The sequence below is a fragment of the Microcaecilia unicolor genome, chromosome 3 (genome assembly GCF_901765095.1).
Source record: "Microcaecilia unicolor chromosome 3, aMicUni1.1, whole genome shotgun sequence".
NCBI classification, from domain to species: Eukaryota; Metazoa; Chordata; class Amphibia; order Gymnophiona; family Siphonopidae; genus Microcaecilia; species Microcaecilia unicolor.
Genome location: NC_044033.1, coordinates 221,393,438 through 221,418,288, shown reverse-complemented (window position 1 = coordinate 221,418,288; position 24,851 = coordinate 221,393,438). Strand labels below are relative to the sequence as shown.

General features: G+C 43.2%; 1 protein-coding gene across 1 annotated transcript in view; it reads left to right on the top strand.

The window, feature by feature from the left end:
* The window catches only part of LOC115464394 (histo-blood group ABO system transferase-like), an 80,041-nt gene that overhangs the window by 5,578 nt on the left and 49,612 nt on the right, over positions 1–24,851 (top strand). Inside the window, exon 2 of the mRNA XM_030194776.1 lies at positions 23,991–24,077. Coding sequence (XP_030050636.1) covers positions 24,010–24,077 — 68 coding nt within the window. The 5' untranslated portion in view covers positions 23,991–24,009. The remainder of the gene's footprint in view (positions 1–23,990; positions 24,078–24,851) is intronic.

The window sequence follows — 24,851 nt, the reverse complement described above, 5'->3', positions numbered from 1 at the left end:
GCACGGAGCGGACAGGAGGCTCGTGCACGGAAGAAAAGAAGATTTTTGGGGGCTTAAGGAACACTTAGGTATTAAAATTTACATTATTTTAAGATGCTGTTGGCATGTACATGTTTAAGATTTGTTTAAATTGGTTTAAAATGCTGTGTCTGTGTGCTGGAGAGAATTTGGAGTGTTGGGCTTGTGCTAGCAGCGTGAGCTGGGGATAGAGTTCCAAGCTTGGCAGTTAGTCAGTTGGGAGGTGAGTTGGACACTGTTCAGACGTGTATTAAAGGTCTGTGAACAGTGATGGTTTAAAATCTGTGTTAAAACGGATTTTAAGTGTTTTAAGGATGAAAGTGTGTGTGTGAGTAATGTAATTTATGTTTATTAATTGGTTTTGAAAGCCTTTCGCGTTTTGTGGCTTTGATAGGAGAGAGTGTCAGCTGGTTAATCAGCTGTGACTGAATAATCCTAAAAGCTTGATTAATAAAATCAACTGTAGAATTTATAAGCAAGGGGTAACCTGGTTAATAGAAGGACACTATAGCAGTTTAAAAGAAACTGCTGACCGTGGTGTTCTTCAATGTTTAATATTTGATATAATAAGCAGGAACTCTGAGGTGTCCAGAAGTGAAAAGATACTTGAAACCTTATTAATAATAGGGTTAATTTAAATAACCTACACAGGTTATTGTGAATTTAGTTCTCAGTGTATTTGGGAAAAACTGAGAGTTGTGATCCTGAGAATCATCCCACACACATTTCTTTAAATTAAATTAATAAAGAATTGGGAGGGTTTAGAATAGGGTTATATAATTATATGTTTATTTTAATGGGTAAGCTAGTTAGGGAAGTAATTTAAACATTCTAAATAAGGGTTACAAAATATTCTGCATTAGTTAGGGATCAGGGTTTCTTTTATTGATTTTTAAAGATTAGGATAATAGGTGTGGATTCCTGGCTCCATCTGAGGTCAGCGCATCTTCTTATCGCGCTCTGGAGAGAGAAGAGGAGTGAAGAGGTGAAGCGTCTGCACAGCTGCAGAGACACTGGGCCCCCACGCAAGAAAGAGGATTTCAACTGGAAGCCAAGGACTGAGCTAAGTGGGAGACCCAAATAAATAAATAAAAGAATACTTACCTGCGGTCCTGTGAAGAAAGAATATCAGTAGTTCTGCTTACTGCCACCTGAAAAATAAAATTAGGTACAAAGAATCAAATTCTTTGGAAAAGAAAAGCACTCTGTTTTATCTTAATAAGGAAGGGGTTTTATTACTAAGTTCTAAAACAGGAAAGTACGTATCTGATATTGAGGTGAAGCTTCTGTTGCGGGTGGGTTATTCGTCTGGCAAAAAGAATCCTGAAAAATAGAAACATGATTAATAAGTTTGCATTTCACTGTAATGTTTTATAATTTAATATTCTAGGAAAGGAAGTTTGGGGTATGCATAGGGGACTAACTGGAGGGATTATTTATTGTCTTAAATAAAAATTCATATATTACATTTTTATTGAGTTTTTTTTTTATCCTTCCCTTTCTCCTGAGTCAGGTATTTACGGTACTCGGCTCTGACTATAAAAGGAAGGGATTTTAGAACCTTATTGAAGTTTGTGAATTGATTCAGGAGAGGGGCCGGGTTACAAAATGGCATAGTCGGCAGGATAGTGCCTCACTTTATTCATCACAATAAAGTGAGCGTGGGTCACTCATATGTAATTTTGTGGAGATATTTGTTTTGAAAACCTTGTGGTGCAGCATTTACCATTGTAAAGATAATTGTTCATTTTGAATTGACACAGTTTTGGGTGTAATCCATTTGGGGAAAGTTGACCTGAAGGGGTGGGGAAGTTCTGCTTTCTGATTGGTCCCCACACATCAGGTAACAGAGGAAGATGGAGGAGTTGCAGAGGCAGATCAATGAGCTGAGAAATTCAATGGAAGGCTGGAGACAGAGTGGGCTGAGTCAGCAACCCATTACCATGGTGATCCAGAAGGAAAAGAATATCCCTGATTTTTATGGGTTTCCTACCCATCCCGGAGACTTAACAGTGGAGGAATGGATAGAGACAGCCAGGTCTGCCCTGAAGATTTTCCATGTTCCAGCAGAAGATCAACTAGAAATCCTGAAAGATCATATCAAGGGTCAAGCAAAGGACACGGTGAAGTACATGGCTCGGGAACGAGGACGCACGATAGATGCAGTGTTTGAGTTGCTGCTTCAAGTTTATGGAGACAAGGTCCCATTGGGGTTGAGAATCAGAGAATTCTATGAAAGAAGACAGCATGACAAAGAGACAATCAGAGCCTTTGCATACCAGCTACAGGAGAAGCTAGATGCAATTCGTGCACGAGACATCACCTGAGTAGGGTGTCCGGAGAGTGCTTTGAGAGAGCAGTTCTTGCTAGGCCTGAGGGATGATACCCTGAGAAGGGAGATGACCAGGCGCTGGGAGGAGAACCCTGAAATTTGATTCATGGAATTAATGCAGGCTGCCATCAGGTGGTCAGAAGAGGAGCGAATGCCGGAAGTGGGATCCTCAGGAGTAAGAATTTTGCAGCGAGGACGTGGCAAAATCTCGGGACAGTCTACTTCATCAGAGAGGGGGGTATTGGTTTCAGCACTGACTGAAATAACCAGATTATTGGGACAGATGGGCAAGAAGCAAGATGAGTTGCTCGAAAACCAAAGGAAAGAGACCCTGTACCGTTTGGAGGACGGGAGAAGAGAAAGCGCAGTGTCATTCAGGAGTGCAAGTCAGAGAATCCCTCTGCGTAACGACAGGGAACTGTTAATATGTTACAGGTGCCAGGAACCTGGGCATATAGCCAGGTTCTGCCAAAGTGAGCGGAGGGTGGTCCCTGGAGTATCGCAAACTAGAAGTGTGGGGGAAGACAGCCAACTGTCCACAAGTGCAAGCACTTCCAATCTTGAGAGAAAAGGAAAGGCACTGGTGAAGTCTACTACTCCGGAAGAAATGCAGAAGATAGCAGTAAGAACGCAGAACGCACAGGAGAAGAACCCTGAATCACACTGGGAGAGTTTCAAGGAAAAAGCAATTGGGGCCAGCCCAGTGGTGACAGTGTCTCTTGGAGGGATTAATACCCAATGCATAATAGATACTGGATCGGATGTCACCACTATTGTGGCGAGCTACTTTTATAAACATTTTAATGATGTCAGCAAATTGCAAGATGCCAGCTGGGTTACTTTAACAGCAGCGAATGGCACTGATTTACCGGTTTTGGGATGCATTGAAGCAGACGTGGAGTGTTTAGGGCAGAGAGTGCCGTCCTGCTGCATCTTCATAGTCAGAGACAATTTAAATGCTAACAAACCAGAAGAGAATGGTATCCCTGAAATTTTGGGGATGAACCTGGTCAGAGTATCTTCAGAACAGAGTGGACTGAAAGTGAAAAGAGCTTATGATCCGCGTGCCTGTGGACAGATTCTGGAGCCTGGTGTGTGGGTTCAGATCAGGAAGCAGAATTTCATGGGACGACATAAGCTTCAAAAGGTTTGGGAGGAAGAACCATATAAAGTAGTGGAAAGGTTGGGAATATGTGATAACGTATATAGAATTCAGACGCGGTGTAGAAAAGAAAAAGTACTGCATAGAAATCAGCTGAAACAAATTAATTGGGACATTAATGAAAATATCCCTTGTTTAACTGATGATATAATCATTTCAGAGAATGTTGGGGAGTCCCCAAGGAATGAACAATTATCTAAAGAGCTGGATAAGACTAAAATGTAGCAACCTAAAACATCTTGGATCATCATTACTAAAGGGGCTGTTTCTTGTGAAATGGAACAGGACAAAAACTGTGAACCTATTACAAGGGATGATGTGGGTGTACGACTCTCTAAAAGAGAAACTAAAGGGAAGATTCTTAGTTATTTACATGAGCATTATGAAATGTAAAAACTGTTGAATAGAGGAATGAAGTGAAATTGGTGGCATGTTAAAAAAGAAATGTTGTGCACAAAGTTGAATTGGGATGGAATGTAAGTTGGTGGGGTGAAAAAAAATGTTTACTGCGTACATTTTTTTTTTTACTTGGCCAGCGTGAATGTAACCCCTAAGGGGTTAAAAAAATCTTACCTGGGCTCCTCCAGAGAGGAAAAAAATAAGGGTTCTGTTCAGTGACATCACTCTGGGACAACCGCTGAGCAAGCTGAGACCTGGTTGTCTTGGCCAACAGCTTGCTGGGCAGTTGAGAGTTGAGCAGAGTGAGGAGAGAGGAAGCACTGTGAGTGTGTCTGTGTTTGAAGTAAAAGAAGGAGAAGGGGAAGCTGTTACAGTGCAGGAGTGTGTGGATGTGTGAGTCAGTGTCTCCACTGCTGAGGAGAGAATCAGAGCAATATTTGAAGGTTGGAGGGATTCAAATTTAGGGAAAAGGTTATAGAAAGTGTGAGTGGCTGGTGGCTGATAGAGAGAGAGGTGGGGGGGGGGGGGTTAAATAGGAAATTAATTAGGTGAGTTTGGTGTTAAGGGTTCATGTGTGAGGAGAGTGGAATGGAATACTGAGAAAGCAAGCTTATAAAGAGCAAAGGTGCTGATGATGACAGGATGAATGTGCTACTAACCAGCTTCTGAGAGATTAGGGTGAACAAGTGAAGGTAGGATTCTTATTGTAGGGGATTTTATTTAAATTTATTTTGAAAAGTTAGAGTGTCTAGTGCATATTGAATCTAAAGTCACAGGAAGGTGAAGGACCACAGAGAGAAGGGAGAGATTCACTTGTCTATTAGATTGTAAGCTCTTTGAGCAGGGACTGTCTCTCTTTGTTAAATTGTACAGCGCTGCGTAACCCTAGTAGCGCTCTAGAAATGTTAAGTAGTAGTAGAGAGGGTTTTGCTTTCCGTTATTTTTATTAAGAGAAAGGTGAAGGGAGAAGAGGAGAGAAGCGCCAGAGTGCATTGATACCTGCTGAGACGTTGGGCCCCCACGCAAGAAACAGAGTTGCAACTGAGAACAAAAGACTGAGCTAAGTGTGTATTGCTAAATAAAAACACAATATACTTACCTGGGATCTTGAAGAGAACAAGACATCTGCAATTCTGCAACCTAAAAAAAATAAAACAAAGAATCAAATTCTTAGGAAAAGATTATTTTATATTAACAGTAAAAAGGGACACCATTAAGGAGTGAAATAAGTTAACAAATACTTATCTGACACTGAACAGGAGCTCTGGTGATATATGGTTGATTCTGAACTGAAAGAAATATGAAACTTTATTTTTGTTGAGCTTGGAAAGTTAAAATACTGATAGCAGAAAATAAATAATAAAGAGAATTGGGACATAGCTAATGAATGCATGTTACAATTATAAAGTTTAGAAACTTAGTTGCTAAATATAAATATAGTTAAGCTTTTTAAATGCTTTAAATAAAACAATTTATAATTTAGTTCTTTCTGTGAGTTTTTTTTGTACTCTCTCCTTTCCTGAGTTTTGTGTTCATGGTACTCGGCCCTGACTATAACATAGAAAAATCCAGAACACGGTTGGTGAGTTTTGGACTCAGGGAAAGGGGCGGGGGTTACACAATGCTGTGTGTGGGACCGACATGGGTCCAACGAACATTACCCTTGGTAGCGGAGTCAGCATTTCTGCTACGGTTACCTGTAGTAAGGCCAGGGCAGCCTAACAAACAGAAGCAGCAGAGATCATCTCTCCAGTTCCGGATCCTGAGCCAGTCCAGGTGGAACCAGCTGACCAAGCGACAGGAGGAGACGCTCCAGCGCTTTCATCAGGACTAGTTCCAGAGGTGACTGAGGCTGTGACTTAACTGACACACCTATTGATCAGACCGTTGACCCTGATTTGTCAGAGTCACTAGCAGAGACCTTTCCAGATATGGATACTGATAAAGGACAGAGATATGCTTTTCAGGAAGCACAGCGCTCTGACCCTGACCTGGAAGCCCTGAGGCAGAGGGATGGTCAGCCAACCAATGAGACTGGTAAAGATCGTATCCTATGGAAAGGGGGCTTGTTGTACAGATACTGATCCTGCTGATCCTAATAGGCCCTGGCAAGCAGCCTATAGTGCCCAGGGCATACAGATTGCACATGATATTCCACAAGCAGGACATCAGAGAGTGACACACACATGCACTAGACTGACCCACCTTCTAATGGCCAGGAGTATCTCGAGCCATAGCTGACTATTGTTGAACCTGTGATGCATGCTAAAAAGTGGGTAAGACCCAAGATCATCCCTGAGCTCCCCTAAAACCTTTACCCATTATCAGTGAGCCCTTTGAGTGAATAGCTGTGGATATAGCGGAACCTCTAGCTGTTCCTAGCTGGACTGGGAAAAGATATATATTGACTGTGGTGGACTTTGCTACCAGATATCCTGAAGCGGTAGCCTTATTCTCCTTAGAATCAGAGAAAATTGCTACTGCCCTGCTAGAAATATTTTCCCTGGTAGGCTATCTACAAGAAATACTCTCAAACCAAGGGACACAGTTTATGTCTGAGTTGATCCAGGATCTGTGGGAACACTGTGGAGTGAAATCTGTACATACCACACCATATCACCCTGAAACTAATGGGTTGGTGGAGAGATTTAATGGGACATTAAAGCATATGTTAAAGACTTTCGTAGAAACAGGAGACGGGGACTGGGAGAAATATTTGCCCTACCTACTGTAATGAGAAGTACCTCAGGAGTCTACAGGGTTCTCCCCATTTGAGCTGCTTTATGGCTGGAGGGTGAGAGGGCACCTTGACTTAATAAGAGAACATTGGGAGGGGAAAGTTGATACCTCTCACACTCTTGTAATTGAATATTAGTTAATATGCGGCAGAGACTGGAAGAACTTGTGGGCTTTGTCAGAGATAACTTGCAGGCAGCCCAAACTAAGCAGGCTCAAAAGAGTTTTATGAGGGCCAGCAGGTACTTGTTTTAGTCCTAGTTTGTCAGAATAGACTTCAAGGTAATTGGGCGGGACCTTACAAGGTCATAAGGCATCTGAATAATGCAAACTATTTTATCTATGGACTCTCAACGCAGAAAGCAGTGTACCTTTCATGTAAGTATGTTAAAGGCCTATGCAAATCGCACAGCTATAGTGCTAGCTGTGTACAACCTACCAGAAGAGGGTCAGGATAGTGAACCCATACCTGAGCTCTTAGCAGAGTCATTACCAGATGGATCCATACAACAAGTTGTAGTGGGAGAGCAACAGCAGTTAGAAGCAGTATTGCAAAAGTATGTTGATGTGTTTTCCACTAAACCAGGACTTAACCATTTGGCTAACCACAATGCAAACACTGGTGGCCATGACCCACTGAAGCAGGGTGCCTATCGAATATCTGCTGAGGTGGAGAGGCAAATGAAGCAGGAGATTGATAAGATGCTAGCCCTAGGTATTATAAAGAAGTCTCCCTGGGCTTCTCCTATAGTTCTTGTTCCCAAAAAAGATGGCACAACCCGCTTCTGCGTGGATTACAGGAGATTTAATAAATGTACTGTATCTGATGCCTATCCGATGCCCCAGATGGATGAGTTACTAGATCACTTAGCTGGGGCCCAGTACCTGACTACAATGGACCTTAGTCGAGGGTACTGGCAGATTCTCCTAACAGTTGTTGCTCAGGAGTGATCAGCATTTATTACCCCATTTGGTCTGTATGAGTTTACTGTAATGCCTTTTGGAATGAAAAATGCCCCTGGTACATTTCAGTCATTAGTGAATTGTCTGTTCGATGGACTCCAGGAGCATGCTAGGGCTACCACTTTATTTCTCATGCTGGAAACGTTCTTCTATAATTGACTATTTAACTTATAGGATAATCTACTATATCAAGCAGGAACTCTTTGCAATACCACTCTGTATTACACTTTACCATGTACCAATGCAATATCATCTGTAACTCCTCATCCGTCAATGGCGATCGCCATTACGGCATAATGTAAGCCACATTGAGCCTGCAAACTGGTGGGAAAATGTGGGATACAAATGCTACAAATAAAAATAATTAAATATTGCTGTGTACAGTCAGACTTGGGATGACCTCCTGGTCCATTTGAGTGGAGTACTGGACCGGATCAGCGAGGCCCACCTGACTATAAAATCTAGCAAATGTCAGGTGGGGGTGACAGAAGTGCAATATTTAGGGCACAGAGTGGGAGGTGGACAGCTGAAGCCTGAACCAAGTAAGGTGAAAGCTATACAAAACTGGCCCACTCCCCAAACTAAAAAGCAAGTATTGGCCTTCCTTGGAACAGTGGAGTATTACAGGAAGTTTGTGCCTCACTACAGCACCATAGCCAAGCCCCTGACTGACTTGACTAAAAAAAAGACTACCCCGAATCATTATCTGGTCACAAGAATGTGAATCAGCCTTTCAAAACTAAAAGACAGCATTAGCTACTGATCCAGTACTAGTTGCAGTTTGCACCTGATTACCAGCAAAGATTTGTGGTACAGACTGATACCTCAGCATATGACATTGGGGGCTGTACTCTGCCAAGTGAATAGCAGGGGGAGGAGCACCCCATTGTGTACCGAGTTGCAAGCTCTTTTTCAGAGCGGTAGCATATGCCACGATTGAAAAAGAGTGGTCAGCCTTAGTGTGCACCCTCAATAAGTTACAACCAGATCTGTATGGGTGTGACTTTACGGTCATCACAGATCACAATCCTTTGGTCTGTCTTAAGAGAGTCTCAGGAGAGAATGGGAAACTACTCAGGTGGAGCCTATACCTACAAATGTACAACTTCACCATACAGGCAGTGTACATGGTAACACTGATGGCCTCTCATGAAAGGAAGAGCCAGAACCACCCTGACACTGGACTATCAAGACCCAATCCGTGGTCTGTAGAGGTCTCTCTCTTAAGACCTGATCCGTGGTCTGTAGAGGTCTCTCTCTTTTTTTTTGTATACTTTATTTATTCATTTCACATTTATATTAATAACAAAACATAAATGTATGGCAATATCAGAAATAAACATACGGCATTACAAAATACCTCATAAAGATAAGGGAAAATAAATTTTTCATTTTGTCCACAATCAAATGAATCAAGAGCTAAGAAATCCTAAGGAATTATTACATAATTATTAAACTAGCAAACGGGAAAGCAAACCGTCCACAGCCAATTTAACAGCACTCTTCAAAACTATGGGGTCATCTCTAATGGCGGTACAGCTTTTTCTTTTGATTCGATGAATTCAAGTAATTTTTTAGGATAAAAAAAAAGATAGTTAACCAATTCATAAGAAATACAGCATCGACAAGGAAATTTTAAAGTGAAGGAACCACCTAACTTCAAAACTCTAGGTTTATAAGTTAAGAATTCCTTCCTTTTCTTTTGAGTGGCACGCGCTAAGTCTGGAAAAACTTGTATTTTTTGTCCCAAAAATAACTCATTAATATGTCTAAAGTAAAACCTTAAGATATTGTTACGATCATATTCAAGCGCAAATGTGACCAGTAATGTTGTCCGTTCTGAATCAATTCGAGTGAAGACTCCAGAAATTCAGTTAAATTCAAGTCTTTAGATGTAGCTGGTTGGTTTTTATCTTTAGGTAAACCAGATATACCCGTTATATATTGTGTTTGTGTTATAGGAGGGTAAGCCTCTTCTGGTATCTCCAAAACATCTTTAAAGTATTTCTTAAGCATATCAAGGACATTAATCAAAGGAGATTTTGGAAAGTTAAGGAATCTTAAGTTATTTCTTCATACATTATTTTCTAAAAATTCCATCTTTCTTTCCTGAATTTCTTGTTCTTTGATTAAAGCTTCCATTGTATTTTGAAGTTTAGCAATATCTCCTTCTGTTTTCAAGTTCTTAACACTCTGTTCTTGAAACTGAGCGCTCAATATCTGATTAGATTTTTTTTAATCCGTTATTTCATTCTTGAAAGAAGCATTCATCAAAAGTAATGTACTGTTCACGCCCTGGATGGCATCCCATAGTGAATCCATAGTCACCACATTTGGTCTTATTAATCCTCCGATACTCACAGTTCCGATCTCCGGGATACTATGCATGGTTCCCCGAGGGGGTTCCTGCAACGATGTTTCTTTGCCCGGGGTTGATGTAGTCATGGGGCCTCCTTCTACCAATGCCGAGGCTCTAGGTAACTCCAAGGGCTCCAGACGCTGCTCTCCCATGACTAACGAATTGCTTCCGGGTTGTGGAGGTGCGGTGAGAGACGGGGGGGCTAAGCGTCACTCCCTCAGTGCTGCGTTTGGCGCTAGATGGTGCTGAACCAATCAAAGTGGGTGTCTGCTCTCCAGGGACTCCAGTCCAAAAGCCCTGCAAAGTCATCTGGTGAAGGACAGGGGTTGATGGCGGTACCTTGGAGTAGTAACCGCCGTTTTCCCTTTTCTTTTCCCCATCTCAAGTCGGGAAAAATAGTTGCTCGTCAGTTCGCTTGTTGAGCATTCAGGAGCTGAGAGTCCCGACATCTGCTCTTGACGCCATCTTGATTCTCATAGAGGTCTCTCTCTTAAGGATGGAGGTGTGACAAAACAGTGGATATTAAGCCTGTAAATTTTATTGAATATTTCTTGAAGTGTATTTCTCTAGTTTGGCCAGCAGGTGGTGCACATTTATGTATAAAACTGTTACAGAGGAATGACCGTTCCTTCTTTTAGTTAGCACACCAGATAAAGGAAATGCCTGTAGTGATGTAACCAGCTATTTATGAAACTTGTTCTACGCTCTGATTGGCCCAGGAACTCATTTCATTTGGATTGTACTGGCTTTTGCTCCACTTTCAGCCCGGGAGAAGAGAGAGAGAAAACTATTTGCTAAAGTCCTGTAACACAGTTATATTTGATAACTGGTGAGCAGCTATGTGTCTTGATCTCCCCTGGTACTTTCTAGAAAGTAAACAAATGTTTAGTTACGGTTATAATTGATCCATATTTCAGTTACCTGTTATTGTTTACTGATTGCACTTTTTATGTTACACTGATCAATTTTTAAAACAATAAATAATTTTCAGTTTATTGCCTCATTGTCTGGACTGATAAAGAATCCTGGTGGTTTGTGTGTTGGGTCTGTGAGTGCATTCTGGGAACTGTGGGACCATTGAGCGTGTGGAGTCCAGTAGTTTAGAAATCACTGTGGATAACTTGAGAGTGGAAGACTCGCCCAGAAGCGGTTGTGACCCAGTCGGTGGGAGGAGGGTGCTAGTGTACAATACAAGTAGCAGGTGCAGGTGGACCTAAGCTGTACTGGAGATAGACCCTCTAAGTGGCCACGGGGTAACCCCAGGTAGGTGGCTAGGCGTTTCATGACAGATGCACTTAGTTTTAGGCGCTGAGATATCAACTAAGTGTATTTTATATACCACACGTATGAGAGATCACGTGATGCGGTGGGAGCAGTAACAGTGTTTTTGTACTGCTCCGAGATTCCCGCTCATTTCTGGCTCTGTGCCTCATTAAAACCTTCACACAAGCGGAACCTGCACTGCTAGAGATTCGGGTAGAGTGCATGGAACAGTACCTTGTACCCATGCCGCTCGGAGGAACCAGGAAGACCGTGAAAAGTGAGAAAGAAAAATCCCCTTCTTTGATTAGCAGTGAATCCAAGATGGCGGGCGTGTCATCTCACAGAGAGGCGGAATTTACCGAACGGCAACTGGCACAGCTTGTAGCAGCAGTTGGAACCGCGCTGGAGCCCCGATTCTCCTCATTGGAGGGCCGGCTAGAAAAGTTGGATGGGAGGCTGGCGGACATTGTTAGTAGAACCACAGAGGCTGAGAAAAGGATTTCAGAGTTAGAAGATACTTGGCAGCGCTATGAGCCAGAAATTGCAGATTTAAAAGCGCAACTAGCCGGCCAAGCTGAGAAACTGGACAAGCTTGAGAATAGGGCCAGGCACAGCAACCTTTGGCTGGTTGGCCTGTCGGAAAAAATCCCTGATAAGAATCTGGGAACTATGCTTGAGGAGTGGTTATCCAAGGAATTTGCTTTGTCGGATAGCAGAGGCCCCTTATGTATTGAGCGAGCGCACGGGCTTGGGCGGCCCCAGCTGAATGGCCAGAGACCTTGTGTGGTTATCATCAAAGTACATAACTACTTGCATAAAGAAGAGGTTCTGCAGGGGTATCGGCAAAAAAGAGAGTCTCTGAGATACGAAGGGGCCCAAGTTAGAATATTCCAGGACTATTCCACCAGCGTTCAGGAGAAAAGGCGGAAATTTCACCCGATCTGTGCAACACTGGTGAAAAAAAATGTGCGGTTCATGCTACTCTATCCAGCCACGTTGAAGATACAACACGCGGGGAAATGGGTTCCCTTTACATCAGACCAACTAGCACTACAGTTCATCAACCAAGAACTGAAAGGGGCTAATGCTCCCTCTTGAAACCGTTATGTTATATCCCTGGTGGAGGGGAATGGAAGAAGCTAAGACTACTGCAGATCGGGTCTACTTATGACTGGTGGACTTTTGTGTGTGGAGGTTTATACATTAATGGTATAAGTATAATGCGTTGAGAGGTGGGGGGTCCGGGGGTGGGGGTGGGGATCTTAGCACGTTGTGATCTCGCCTTGGTGGGGTTAGTCTCACCCAGGAGCATAGGGGTTCAGAGGGGGGGGGGTTGCGGGGAGGCAGGGGGAAGGGGGAAGGGGTGGGTTGGAGGGAGGGTGTTTGGGTTTTTTGGACTGTTGTTGTAAGGGCGTTGGGGAGGGTGGGAGGAGGAATTTTGGCATTGAAATACCTATGGGGTACATGAGTGTAAAGTGGCTTAACAGAAAGTGTGGATGCTGTATGTGGTATGGGAGAAGCATGGTGGAGGCCGCGGGGGTGGGGCTGGGTACCCCGGGCTGGTACAAACAAAGCAAGCTGGTTTCACCGGGCAGCTGGGAGACTGGCTAGTTGTAAATTAGTTTCGTGGAATGTGGGGGGCATTACGTCCCCAATCAAGCGCCATAAGATTCTATCTCACATGAGACGCCTACAAGCAGATATCGTGTGTTTACAGGAAACAAGACTTTCAGATGTAGAACATAGTAAATTAAAACGGGCATGGGTAGGCCAGATTCACTTTGCATCATCAGGGACCCGAAGAGGTGGAGTAGCAGTCTTGTTTCATAAGAGACTGGCTTACACCGCAGAAGTCATCCTATGTGACGTGAAGGGTCGGTATATTTTGTTGAAAGTATGGATACAGGGGCATGAAGTGTACCTTCTCAATGTATATGCCCCGACCCCCTTTGCTAAAAAAGTTTTTCCTGAACTTCTGAAGGTGATGGTTCCGTACCAAAATAAGGATATAAGCGTTGTGGGTGACATGAACACCTTAATGGAACCGGAGATGGATTGTACTGGGGCTAGGAGCAGTGGGTCCCCAGGTGGGCCAGATAAGGTATTAAGTGCCTTTATGGCATCGCTTAAATTGGTTGATCCATGGAGGTTGTTACACCCTAGCGAGAAGGATTTTACACATAGGTCACGTGCACATGAGACCTGGGCCAGACTTGATTATGTTATGGTGGCATCTTCCCTGTTCCCCTGGGTTACGGGAGCGAAGGTGGAACAGGTGGTGGTATCGGACCATGCTCCGGTCTGGGTGGAAGTGGAGGCTCCGGGTGGATTCTGCGGGGTGCGTAGGTGGCGGTTCCCCAGCTATGTGGCAAAAGACCCAGACTTCCAAAAATTTCTGCGTGATAAATGGGAGATATATGAGGGTCATAATGCTCGGCACCATGCTGACCTGCAGCTCTTTGGTATACCGCGAAAGCGGTGCTGCGTGGAGAGATTATCTCATATGTCACTGCGAGGAGAAAAAGGGTTGCTGCCAGTATTTCAAATCTCCAACAACAATTGCATAGAGCCAAGAGAGTATTCTTGAACTCCCCTACTAAATCCAACAGGGAGGTGTATGTGTCTTTACAAGTGTCCATCAATACTCTATTGCATGAGCAGACTCAGCGTCAGTTGATGTATCAGAAATACCGTTTTCACCGCTTTGGGAACCGTACGGGGGGACTTCTAGCGAGGCTGGTGACAGCCAAGGAGGGCTGCCGTTCTATTACAGCACTATGTACTAAACAGGGAAAGGTCACTAACAGGCCAGCGGAGGTTGGCCAAATCCTGCATGATCACTTTCAATCTTTATATAGTGAACGGGCATCCCCAAAGCAGACAGACATTGATGACCTGTTGAACCGGGCTGGGATGCCTAAATTGACAGAATCAGTGATAGAGGGGCTGGCGGCCCCATTACAGTTTAAAGAGCTCCAGAAGGTGATTAAAGGGTTGAAGCCTCATTCGGCACCAGGCATAGATGGATTCTCCGTGGAATTTTATAAGGTTATGGTTGGCACAATATGGGGAGACTTATTTGAATATTACAATTTAGTTATACGGGAGGGCACATTTCCGGCTCACGAGAACACGGCACTGTTGTCTCTCCTACTTAAACCCGGCAAGCCCATAGAGGAGCCTGAATCATACAGGCCTATCTCTTTAATAAACCTAGACATTAAAATTTTAGCCAAGATCCTGTCTAATAGGTTAGCGCCACACATGGCGACTCTTATCAGCCCTGCTCAGGTGGGTTTTATCCCTAAACGAAAGTCTGTTTGGCATGTCAGGAGAATTCTCCTCTCGATGGCACAAAATAGTGGGGAGGGCGACTCTATGCTGTTGGTCAGTCTAGATGCGGCTAAGGCATTTGACCAGGTGATCGGGGGATATTTTTCGGGTACTGGAATGGGTGGGCCTGCCGGAGTGGGTCTTGGGGGCAGTAGGAGCCCTTTATTCCGGGATGGAGGCACAAGTGCTGGTTAATGGGGGTCGTTCAGACAGATTTGGAGTGGGTAGAGGAACGCGGCAAGGATGCCCTTTATCACCTTTTCTGTTTGACATCTCTTTGGAACCCTTGATCTGATTATTAAATAATACTCCTGAGGTTACAGGGGTTAGAGTAGGCAATGAAACTATGGCTGCTCTCGCTTATGCAGACGACATTATGTTGCTGTTGTCTGAACCGCAAATATCTCTTCGTAGTGCCCTGGAGGTCATAGAGCAGTATGGTATGGTATCAGGATTCTCCTTGAATTTACAAAAATCATGCGCCCTGGCCATAGATGAGAAACTAAAACAATCTTGAAGAGGTCGCTTCCCTCTTCGGTGGGCAAATGGATATCTGAAGTATCTGGGGGTACACATAACTAGAGATGCTCAGTCATTATACACGACTAATGTGGGACCGCTGTTGGAGAATACGAAACGAAAGCTCCTGTTGTGGCGAGATCTGCCACTCTCTCTGTGGGGTCGGATCGCACTTTTCAATATGATTGTTGTGCCCAAGTGGCTATATATCTTTCAGCAGTTACCATTATATTTACTGAGGAAAGACGAGCGGGCTTTGGGACGACTTATACAGGCATTTCTTTGGAGGGGGAGACGTCCCAAACTTCCGATGGCTACTTTAACCACACCGAGAGAGAGTGGGGGGATGGGTTTGTTGAGTATAAAGTCTCTCACGATAGCCTGCTCCATGCGTCACATAAACGATTGGTACAGAGAGACGTCGGAGTTTTCTTTAACAGTATTGGAGACCTCCATCTTTCCTGAGCTTCACTTTAGTCAATTGCTTCATACTGGAGGGCGGCTTCCACGGGATGCATTCCGGCGCCACCCTTTATTAGCTTCGTTAAGAGCCACTTGGCGCTGGCTGTGCAGGAGGCATTATTTTTCCGCCAGTACTACCCCGTTGCTCTCTATTTGTCAGAATCTTGCTTTCCCACCGGGGCAGGGGCTGAGTATATTTGGATCCTGGGCTAGGAAGGGTATTATCTATCTTGCACAGGTGGTTAACGAAGCAGGTCATATTAAACCGTTTAATGACCTACAAGTGCAATTTGGGGTACATCCTGGGCAATACTTTGCTTATCTTCAATTGCAACACTGTATTTTTTCATTGCAGTGGACAGATCTAACGGAGGATGTTCTTGATATCCTGACAAAGGGATACTCTCTTGGCTCACAGCAATCTGTATCCCTGAAGTTTCATCATCAGCAATTGAAGGACACGACAGAGGAAATTGATTATGAGCGGCTGGCTCAAAGCTGGACACATGATCTAGGTTGCGGGGTTACCTCAGCGCTGTGCCGAGCATTCATAAAGACTCTGTACTCGCAGCGGCTATCGGTATTTCAAAGAGAAAAGCTTTACCGGTTTCTGCTGCGACTTTATATATCTCCTAGGCGGGCAATGCTGGCACGGATTGGGGGAAGTGGGGCATGCTTGAAGTGTGGCAGTGGGATGGTCTCCCTTGGACATACAGTGGTGGAAATAAGTATTTGATCCCTTGCTGATTTTGTAAGTTTGCCCACTGACAAAGACATGAGCAGCCCATAATTGAAGGGTAGGTTATTGGTAACAGTGAGAGATAGCACATCACAAATTAAATCCGGAAAATCACATTGTGGAAAGTATATGAATTTATTTGCATTCTGCAGAGGGAAATAAGTATTTGATCCCCCACCAACCAGTAAGAGATCTGGCCCCTACAGACCAGGTAGATGCTCCAAATCAACTCGTTACCTGCATGACAGACAGCTGTCGGCAATGGTCACCTGTATGAAAGACACCTGTCCACAGAATCAGTGAATCAGTCAGACTCTAACCTCTACAAAATGGCCAAGAGCAAGGAGCTGTCTAAGGATGTCAGGGACAAGATCATACACCTGCACAAGGCTGGAATGGGCTACAAAACCATCAGTAAGACGCTGGGCGAGAAGGAGACAACTGTTGGTGCCATAGTAAGAAAATGGAAGAAGTACAAAATGACTGTCAATCGACAAAGATCTGGGGCTCCACGCAAAATCTCACCTCGTGGGGTATCCTTGATCATGAGGAAGGTTAGAAATCAGCCTACAACTACAAGGGGGGAACTTGTCAATGATCTCAAGGCAGCTGGGACCACTGTCACCACGAAAACCATTGGTAACACATTACGACATAACGGATTGCAATCCTGCAGTGCCCGCAAGGTCCCCCTGCTCCGGAAGGCACATGTGACGGCCCGTCTGAAGTTTGCCAGTGAACACCTGGATGATGCCGAGAGTGATTGGGAGAAGGTGCTGTGGTCAGATGAGACAAAAATTGAGCTCTTTGGCATGAACTCAACTCGCCGTGTTTGGAGGAAGAGAAATGCTGCCTATGACCCAAAGAACACCGTCCCCACTGTCAAGCATGGAGGTGGAAATGTTATGTTTTGGGGTGTTTCTCTGCTAAGGGCACAGGACTACTTCACCGCATCAATGGGAGAATGGATGGGGCCATGTACCGTACAATTCTGAGTGACAACCTCCTTCCCTCCGCCAGGGCCTTAAAAATGGGTCGTGGCTGGGTCTTCCAGCATGACAATGACCCAAAACATACAGCCAAGGCAACAAAGGAGTGGCTCAGGAAGAAGCACATTAGGGTCATGGAGTGGCCTAGCCAGTCACCAGACCTTAATCCCATTGAAAACTTATGGAGGGGCGCTGAAGCTGCGAGTTGCCAAGCGACAGCCCAGAACTCTTAATGATTTAGAGATGATCTGCAAAGAGGAGTGGACCAAAATTCCTCCTGACATGTGTGCAAACCTCATCATCAACTACAGAAGACGTCTGACCGCTGTGCTTGCCAACAAGGGTTTTGCCACCAAGTATTAGGTCTTGTTTGCCAGAGGGATTAAATACTTATTTCCCTCTGCAGAATGCAAATAAATTCATATACTTTCCACAATGTGATTTTCCGGATTTAATTTGTGATGTGCTATCTCTCACTGTTACCAATAACCTACCCTTCAATTATGGGCTGCTCATGTCTTTGTCAGTGGGCAAACTTACAAAATCAGCAAGGGATCAAATACTTATTTCCACCACTGTATGTTTTGGCTTTGCCTCCAGTGGAAAAATTTTGGAGGGGAATCCTGCAGAAGGTTCAGTCCATGTGGCATTGCTCATTAGTATGGGACCCGCTGCTCCTGTTTCAGAGTTACTCTTTCACCTCGGATCCGCCTGCGGGTTTCAAGGGATTTATAAGCATAGCCGTGTTTTTCGGAATTAATACCATCTTAAAGTCTTGGTTCTCCCCTTTGGGCCCCTCTTTGCAAGTTTGCAGAACTCAGATGATACATCAAATGAGGGTGGATAGATGTGGCGTTAAGCAATGGGACAGTGTCCCTGGGACAAGGTTTTGGACGAGATGGGAACCATTATTGACTACCCTGCCTCATAAAGGGAGAAGTTATATTTTAAACTGTTGATCCACACTTACCATTCCAAGATACACTTTTGTACAAGTTACACTAATGTATTCATAAGGGTGGGGGGAGGGGGGGGTAATTGAATAACTAGTTGAAAGGTGTTTTATCAAGTTACTTGGTTAAGATTTACATATAGTACTGCTGATAATGTTTCTGTCCTTTTATTATAATTTAATCTGTTACAATATAGGAAGGGGGTAGAAGGGTGGGAGGGGTGGGGGTAAGGAAGGGATTGTTAGCAAAATGGATGATGATAGCTTAACATTGTTTCTTCCTTTCTAATGTCAAGGTTGAATGCTCTGATGGTGGCATCTCTGTTGTGTTTGAGATTGGATATGTTGTTTCTGTTTAATATCATCAATAAAAATATTGAACCATATACCACACGTATTTCCCAGGTGCCATATATAGAATCTCCCCCTTAGAAGCTATCTGGCTATATTGTATGATAGAACCGGCTATCTGCAATTATTCAGTGCTTGGCCGGCTACGTTTAGTGGTCAAATTGGGCCACCAAAATAGGAGGCCTATCTTTGGTTGCTATAAACTTAACCGGCCAGCGATGAATATTGACTTGGCGGGTTAAGTTGAAGCTGGTAACCGCCCCCCCCCCCCACCCCAGATATTAAGTGCCTGTCACCGGAAATGGCCTGGCATTGAATATCCTTACTCTGCACCGATCGTGACACTTAGCCAGCTTGCCTCCCGCAGGCTGAATAACAGTCGGTGATTGTTCATATTTTTAGAATGAACGAAGGCATACAACCTTAGTCCGTTGATATCAGGTTGCCTCTGTAGGTAGCTGGCAGGAATCTTCTCTGTTGTTGATCTTGGTCTTTGCATTGATGATGATGATCTGGATGAGTACTGACTTTGTGCCCATTGTAGGTGCATCTTTATGTACAATCGGGTGGAGCTATGAGGTACGTGTGTAATTTACAAAATACACTTTTACCTGCATAGAGAGCATACACTGAAGCAGGTATGACTTTGCTCAAGATCATTTAGGTGCTACTGTTGCTACTTCTGAGACCCTGTCTTAAAAAGACATACATGTTTTATTTATAAAATAATTTCAAATGAATATTCAATTTCTGTTATATACAAATAACATATATGGACCTCAGCGGTGCCTCTCACTGATACCCAACTCTAAACCAACCCACGAAAAAGGACACACACTAGATATCATAACAAAGATTCGAACCGGACTCAACTATCACACTCACTAACACAAGATGGACACCTACATTATGGTCAGACCACCATAAAGCAAATGTCACTCTTTACTGGCGAAAAACACAACTAAACACAATCAATAAACATGAGCGAACAACCTACACAACGAGAGGAAAAATAGACCCCACAACATTCTGGCAACAGATCTACCAGAGTGAATGGACTACAAACGCTGACACCATCCAATTCCTCCAAGAATGGGATGATATAAGCACAACAACATTAGACAAAATCGCCCCAGCCCAAACCAGAACATCACACAGGAAAAATGCAAATCCATGGTTCACCGAAGAGCTGAAAAAACTGAAAACACAAGTCAGGAGACTTGAACGAGCTTGGAACAAAAGAGAGACGAACAAACACTAAATGACTGGAAACAACTTCGGAGAAAATACAAATACACCATCAAACAGACAAAAAGACTACATTATAAAACATTAATAGGACCAAACTACAAAGACACACATAAACTCTTCAACCTCGTGAACAAACTGTTAGACACCACACCTGTTACAACCAACGGCAAAGATATACCAAGTGTCGACAACCTTGCGAAATACTTCAAGGAGAAAATTATACTATTACGACAAAAAATACCCGCCAGCCCTATAGAATACACCACTCTCCTAGACTGTCTAGATCCAGAAGAAGGAACACACCCAGCAGACAGAACCTGGACCGAATTTGAACTATTATCTGAAGACCTCATCTCTAAAACTCTCAAAAGATATGCCAAATCCAACTGCAAACTAGACATATGTCCAAATAGCCTCATGAAATCTGCTCCTCAATAATTCATAATAAACCTAACAAACCACATAAACTACATGCTACAAAATGGACTCTTCCCAAAAGAAAAAGGAAAAATCTTACTCACACCAATTCCTAAAGATACAAAGAAAAACACGAGCGAAATAACCAACTACAGGCCAATAGCATCCATACCACTAATAACCAAGATAACCGAAGGTATGGTAACTAAACAACTCACAAACTATCTAGACAAACATTCAATACTGCATGATGCCCAATCAGGATTCCGTTCGAATCACAGCACAGAAACAGTATTAGTCACCCTTATGACCAAATTCAAACAAATAATTGCAACCGGCAACAATATACTCCTCCTACAATTTGACATGTCAAGCGCCTTCGACATGGTTGACCATGGAATCCTACTACACATACTTGAATACTTTGGCATCGGAGGAAATGTCCTAAACTGGTTCAAGGGGTTCTTAACCCTGCGCTCGTATCAAGTCACATCAAATTCAACCACGTCCAAGGCATGGATACCTGAATGTGGAGTCCCACAAGGATCACCTCTCTCACCAACTATATTCAACCTAATGATGATCCATTTAGCAAAACTCCTATCAAACCATAACCTCAACCCGTATATATACGCTGATGATGTGACAATATACATCCCATTCAAACAAGACACCAAAGAAATCTCCAACAAAATCAATCAAAGTCTACACATCATGAACATATGGGCAGATGCATTCCGCCTGAAACTAAACGCAGAAAAAGCCCAATGCCTGATATTCTCTTCCCAATACAACACAACTGAATTCAACGTGATAAACACACCAACCTAAACTCCCAATCTCAGAAACGCTAAAAATCCTTGGAGTGACTATCGACCGCCACCTAACACTCGAAACCCACGCAAACAACATAACCAAGAAGATGTTCTTCTGCATGTGGAAATTGAAAAGGATAAGACCATTCTTCCCAAGATTCGTCTTCCGCAGCCTAGTGCAATCCCTCGTCCTTAGCCACTTGGACTACTGCAACTCATTATACGCAGGCTGCAAAGAGCAAATACTGAGGAAACTTCAAACAGCCCAGAACACAGCAGCCAGGCTCATCTTCGGAAAACCTAGATATGAAAGGGCAAAACCACTTCGAGAGAAACTACATTGGCTTCCACTCAAGGACCGCGTTACTTTTAAAGTTTGCACATTAGTCCATAAGATCATTTACGGTGAAGCCCCAGCGTACATGTCTGATTTAATAGACCTACCACCCAGAAACGCTAAAAGATCATCCCGAACTCACCTCAACCTTCACTACCCAACTTGCAAGGGCCTGAAATACAAGACGCTACACACGTCAACCTTTTCCTACATGAGCACGCAGTCTTGGAATACATTACCGCGCAACCTAAGAATGATTAACGAACAAGCCTCCTTCCGTAAACTACTGAAGACTCACCTGTTTGAACAAACTTACGGAAAGAGCCAAAACACATAGAGACCACACTCACTGTTCACCAATGCAATACACATCCACGTCTGATCCCTCATCCCGTTATCCAGTCAATCATACATCTATTCACGGAACTATGTACACCATATGTCTTGGTGTCTAACAATGCCCTTTTTTCCCATTGTCTCCTTCCAATGTTTCTATGTTGATGTCCCATTGTTATATTCCCAATGATATTCGAATGTCTCGCACAACTCTGTTCAATGTAATCCATAACCTAGTTGTAACAAATGTATTTCTATTATTCATATCTTATTGTAAGCCACACTGAGCCCGCAAATAGGTGGGAAAATGTGGGATACAAATGCAATAAATAAATAAATAAATCAGCAAAACTTACACACCCACCTCATCATCGTATATAACGGAGATTGAATATTCATTTAGAATTGTTCAGATCGGTTTTCAAAGGCCAGTATTTCTATGATTATTTATAAAATAGGCATGTTTAAAAAAATTCTTTTATAGGTACTCAGCTATAAATTACTGTAACACCTACTAGGCTGGGGAACTTTATAGCAGCTACTAAGGCAAGCAGGGGCACAGCTGCAGGGAGGCATCAGTGTAATTTTCAGGTGTAACTCTCTGGGATAATTCAGGTTCCAGGACAGGTCCAGTTAAACTGGAAAGCTTTTGGCACCAGGATCCGCTCCCTCCTCTCCACACACATCCACATCCACAAATTTAAAGACCAGATCTGTGTGTGTTCTGAATCAGTACTTTATATAAAATGAGGTAGAATGGCAGATATGAAGCAAAGTTCACAAATCAGCAGAGTAGGAAAATATAAAAATACACTTGCTCCTCCAGGAAATCACTCCCCTAGGGAACCCCCTGTCTCCTAGAATCCAAATCTAGTCTAGAGCAAGAGACTGACCTCAAATGTGATTGCAGACTCTCCTGTGGAACAGCTCTCAGGATCTTCTGCTGTATCTTCTCCTATTGTCCAAGAACAGGGGCACCCTTTTCCTTCTGGATATTTTAGGGTCCGTGCTCTTGGCTTTCTTAATCCTCCTATGCATTAATGTAATACAGTGGCCTAAGTTACCAATGCCACCATATGCTTTGCTGGATCCAAGACTGGGGAAGTTCAAAACCCCCTCTCCTGTCTTGTAGTGTGATGGTGTTATTTTTTTAATTTTCTACTGCACACGGTGTTTCCAGCGGGAATTGGCAGTTGGCATTCACTGAACAGTTACCGAACATGTAGGGAGTGAGCCCTTACCGCTAGATCACTGGGTGGCGGTAAGGGCTCAGGCCATAAATAGGCATGCGCTAGTTTTGATTTTAGCGCACACTCATTTCCCGGCCCATTAAAAAATGCCCTTTTCCTCAGACACGGTAAAAAATGGCCTGGAGTGCACCAAAAACACAGATCCATACTACAGCAGGCCACTTTTTATCGCGGCTTAGTAAAAGGACCCCTGTAAGTGGTACAGAAGGGTTGCAATGCAATACCCTTCTACAGTCACTGAAGGGCTCTGCCACCTAAGCAAGTCAGAGCTTTAGAGATTTCTACATTACCTTCAAAAATAACAATATACCTTGGTAAATTTGCCTAAAAATAGCTAAAAACTGCATGCATTCTACACATATACTTTTAGCTGCATTACAAAGGAGCATTCCTTTGGGCATATTCACATTGAGGGATAAACATGCACATGCAATTGGCATTTTCAAAAAAGAAGAGTTATTTTATGCCCTCTGCTGCACAGATAAAATAGCAGATGTAAACTATACGAATGCTTTTAGAGTAGCTGTGTATTTTAGATTACCTTTCCAATTTTTGCCCGGAAAAGTTTTCAAGCAAAATGGTTACTTAAGGAAGCGGGAGATGAAGTAACTTGCCCGCAGTCAGATGGAATGTCAAAGGGAAATGTGTGGTTTGAGACCTGGCTTCTGTGGTTCCCGGCCTGTTGAATTAACTACTAGGCCACTCTTACCCCTACCTACAACTAGCTTATTTCAAAGGGAAAGTATCTGGGTAATTTCCCTTGAAAATTAGCTATAAAGTAAGCATGAAAAAGTAACCACATTACTCCTCTTTTCTACTTAACATTTTAATGTCATGTGGTCTAAGGCTCTAATTGCCATATTGATCCTGAAGAAAATGGGAATTTTGATAGGTTGTGATATCTGAAGGACAACAATAAGATGCTGCAGTTAAAGCTTTTGAGACCTTAAAGCACCTCTTGCTGATCCATCATTTTACTTTTAACTGCATCCCTTCTCTATTTTCAGGTTGAAGATATTTCAAAACATGAGTAAACCATTTGTCTCATTGATAATTTTCATCATGGGGACCATGATTGGATTTTTAATGTCAAAGTAGGTACAATTCATCCTTCAGTAATTCATTCATTGTCTTCATTTCATATCACTCCTATTCTAATATTCCCTGCTGCCTTTCTTCCAGCATTCATTCCTTGAATCCTTCCATGCATTTGTCATTGTTTCTTGGTAATTATTTACTTACCCTCTCCATTCAGATGACCTTGAAGACACTGCTATACTTCTTAAGATGCAACTGTCCAGCAGGGAAGATTTCCGTTCCCACCCAAAGGAATCTCGAGGATCCTGCTAACGCTCGCCTCCCCTTGGACCCTTATGTGCAGGGCAAAGGAGAGCTGTGGTCTTTCCGCTACTATTTTGGATTTCAGTGCAAGCAGTGTGGTTGCACAGGGTGCAAGGGAGATGGGGGTGCAAAAATCATTCCCCGTCTTTTGTCTCCCCTGTGATGGCTGCAGTGAAATGGGTGGGGTGGGGACACCAGAGGGACATGCTGCACAGGGCATGATTCCAGTTCGGGACACTCCTGAACTGCAGCACTCACTTATTGCACTTTAGTAAAGATGAGGTGCTTTGAAAGAACTTTCCATTGAGGAAAGAATTTAACTGGTGATTGGAAAATTACTTTTAAACTTTGGAAGAGGTAGACTTTTGGATTTGCACAAATCCTAGGTTTATAATGGCAGGACTGGCGCTGATATATAAATATAAGAAGCGAATATAGATACTTTGAATGTTAAATTGAGTCAAAATACATCAAAAAGTAATAAAGCAAAAAGGAGATTTTTTTTCCTGATGATAGAAACTTAACAA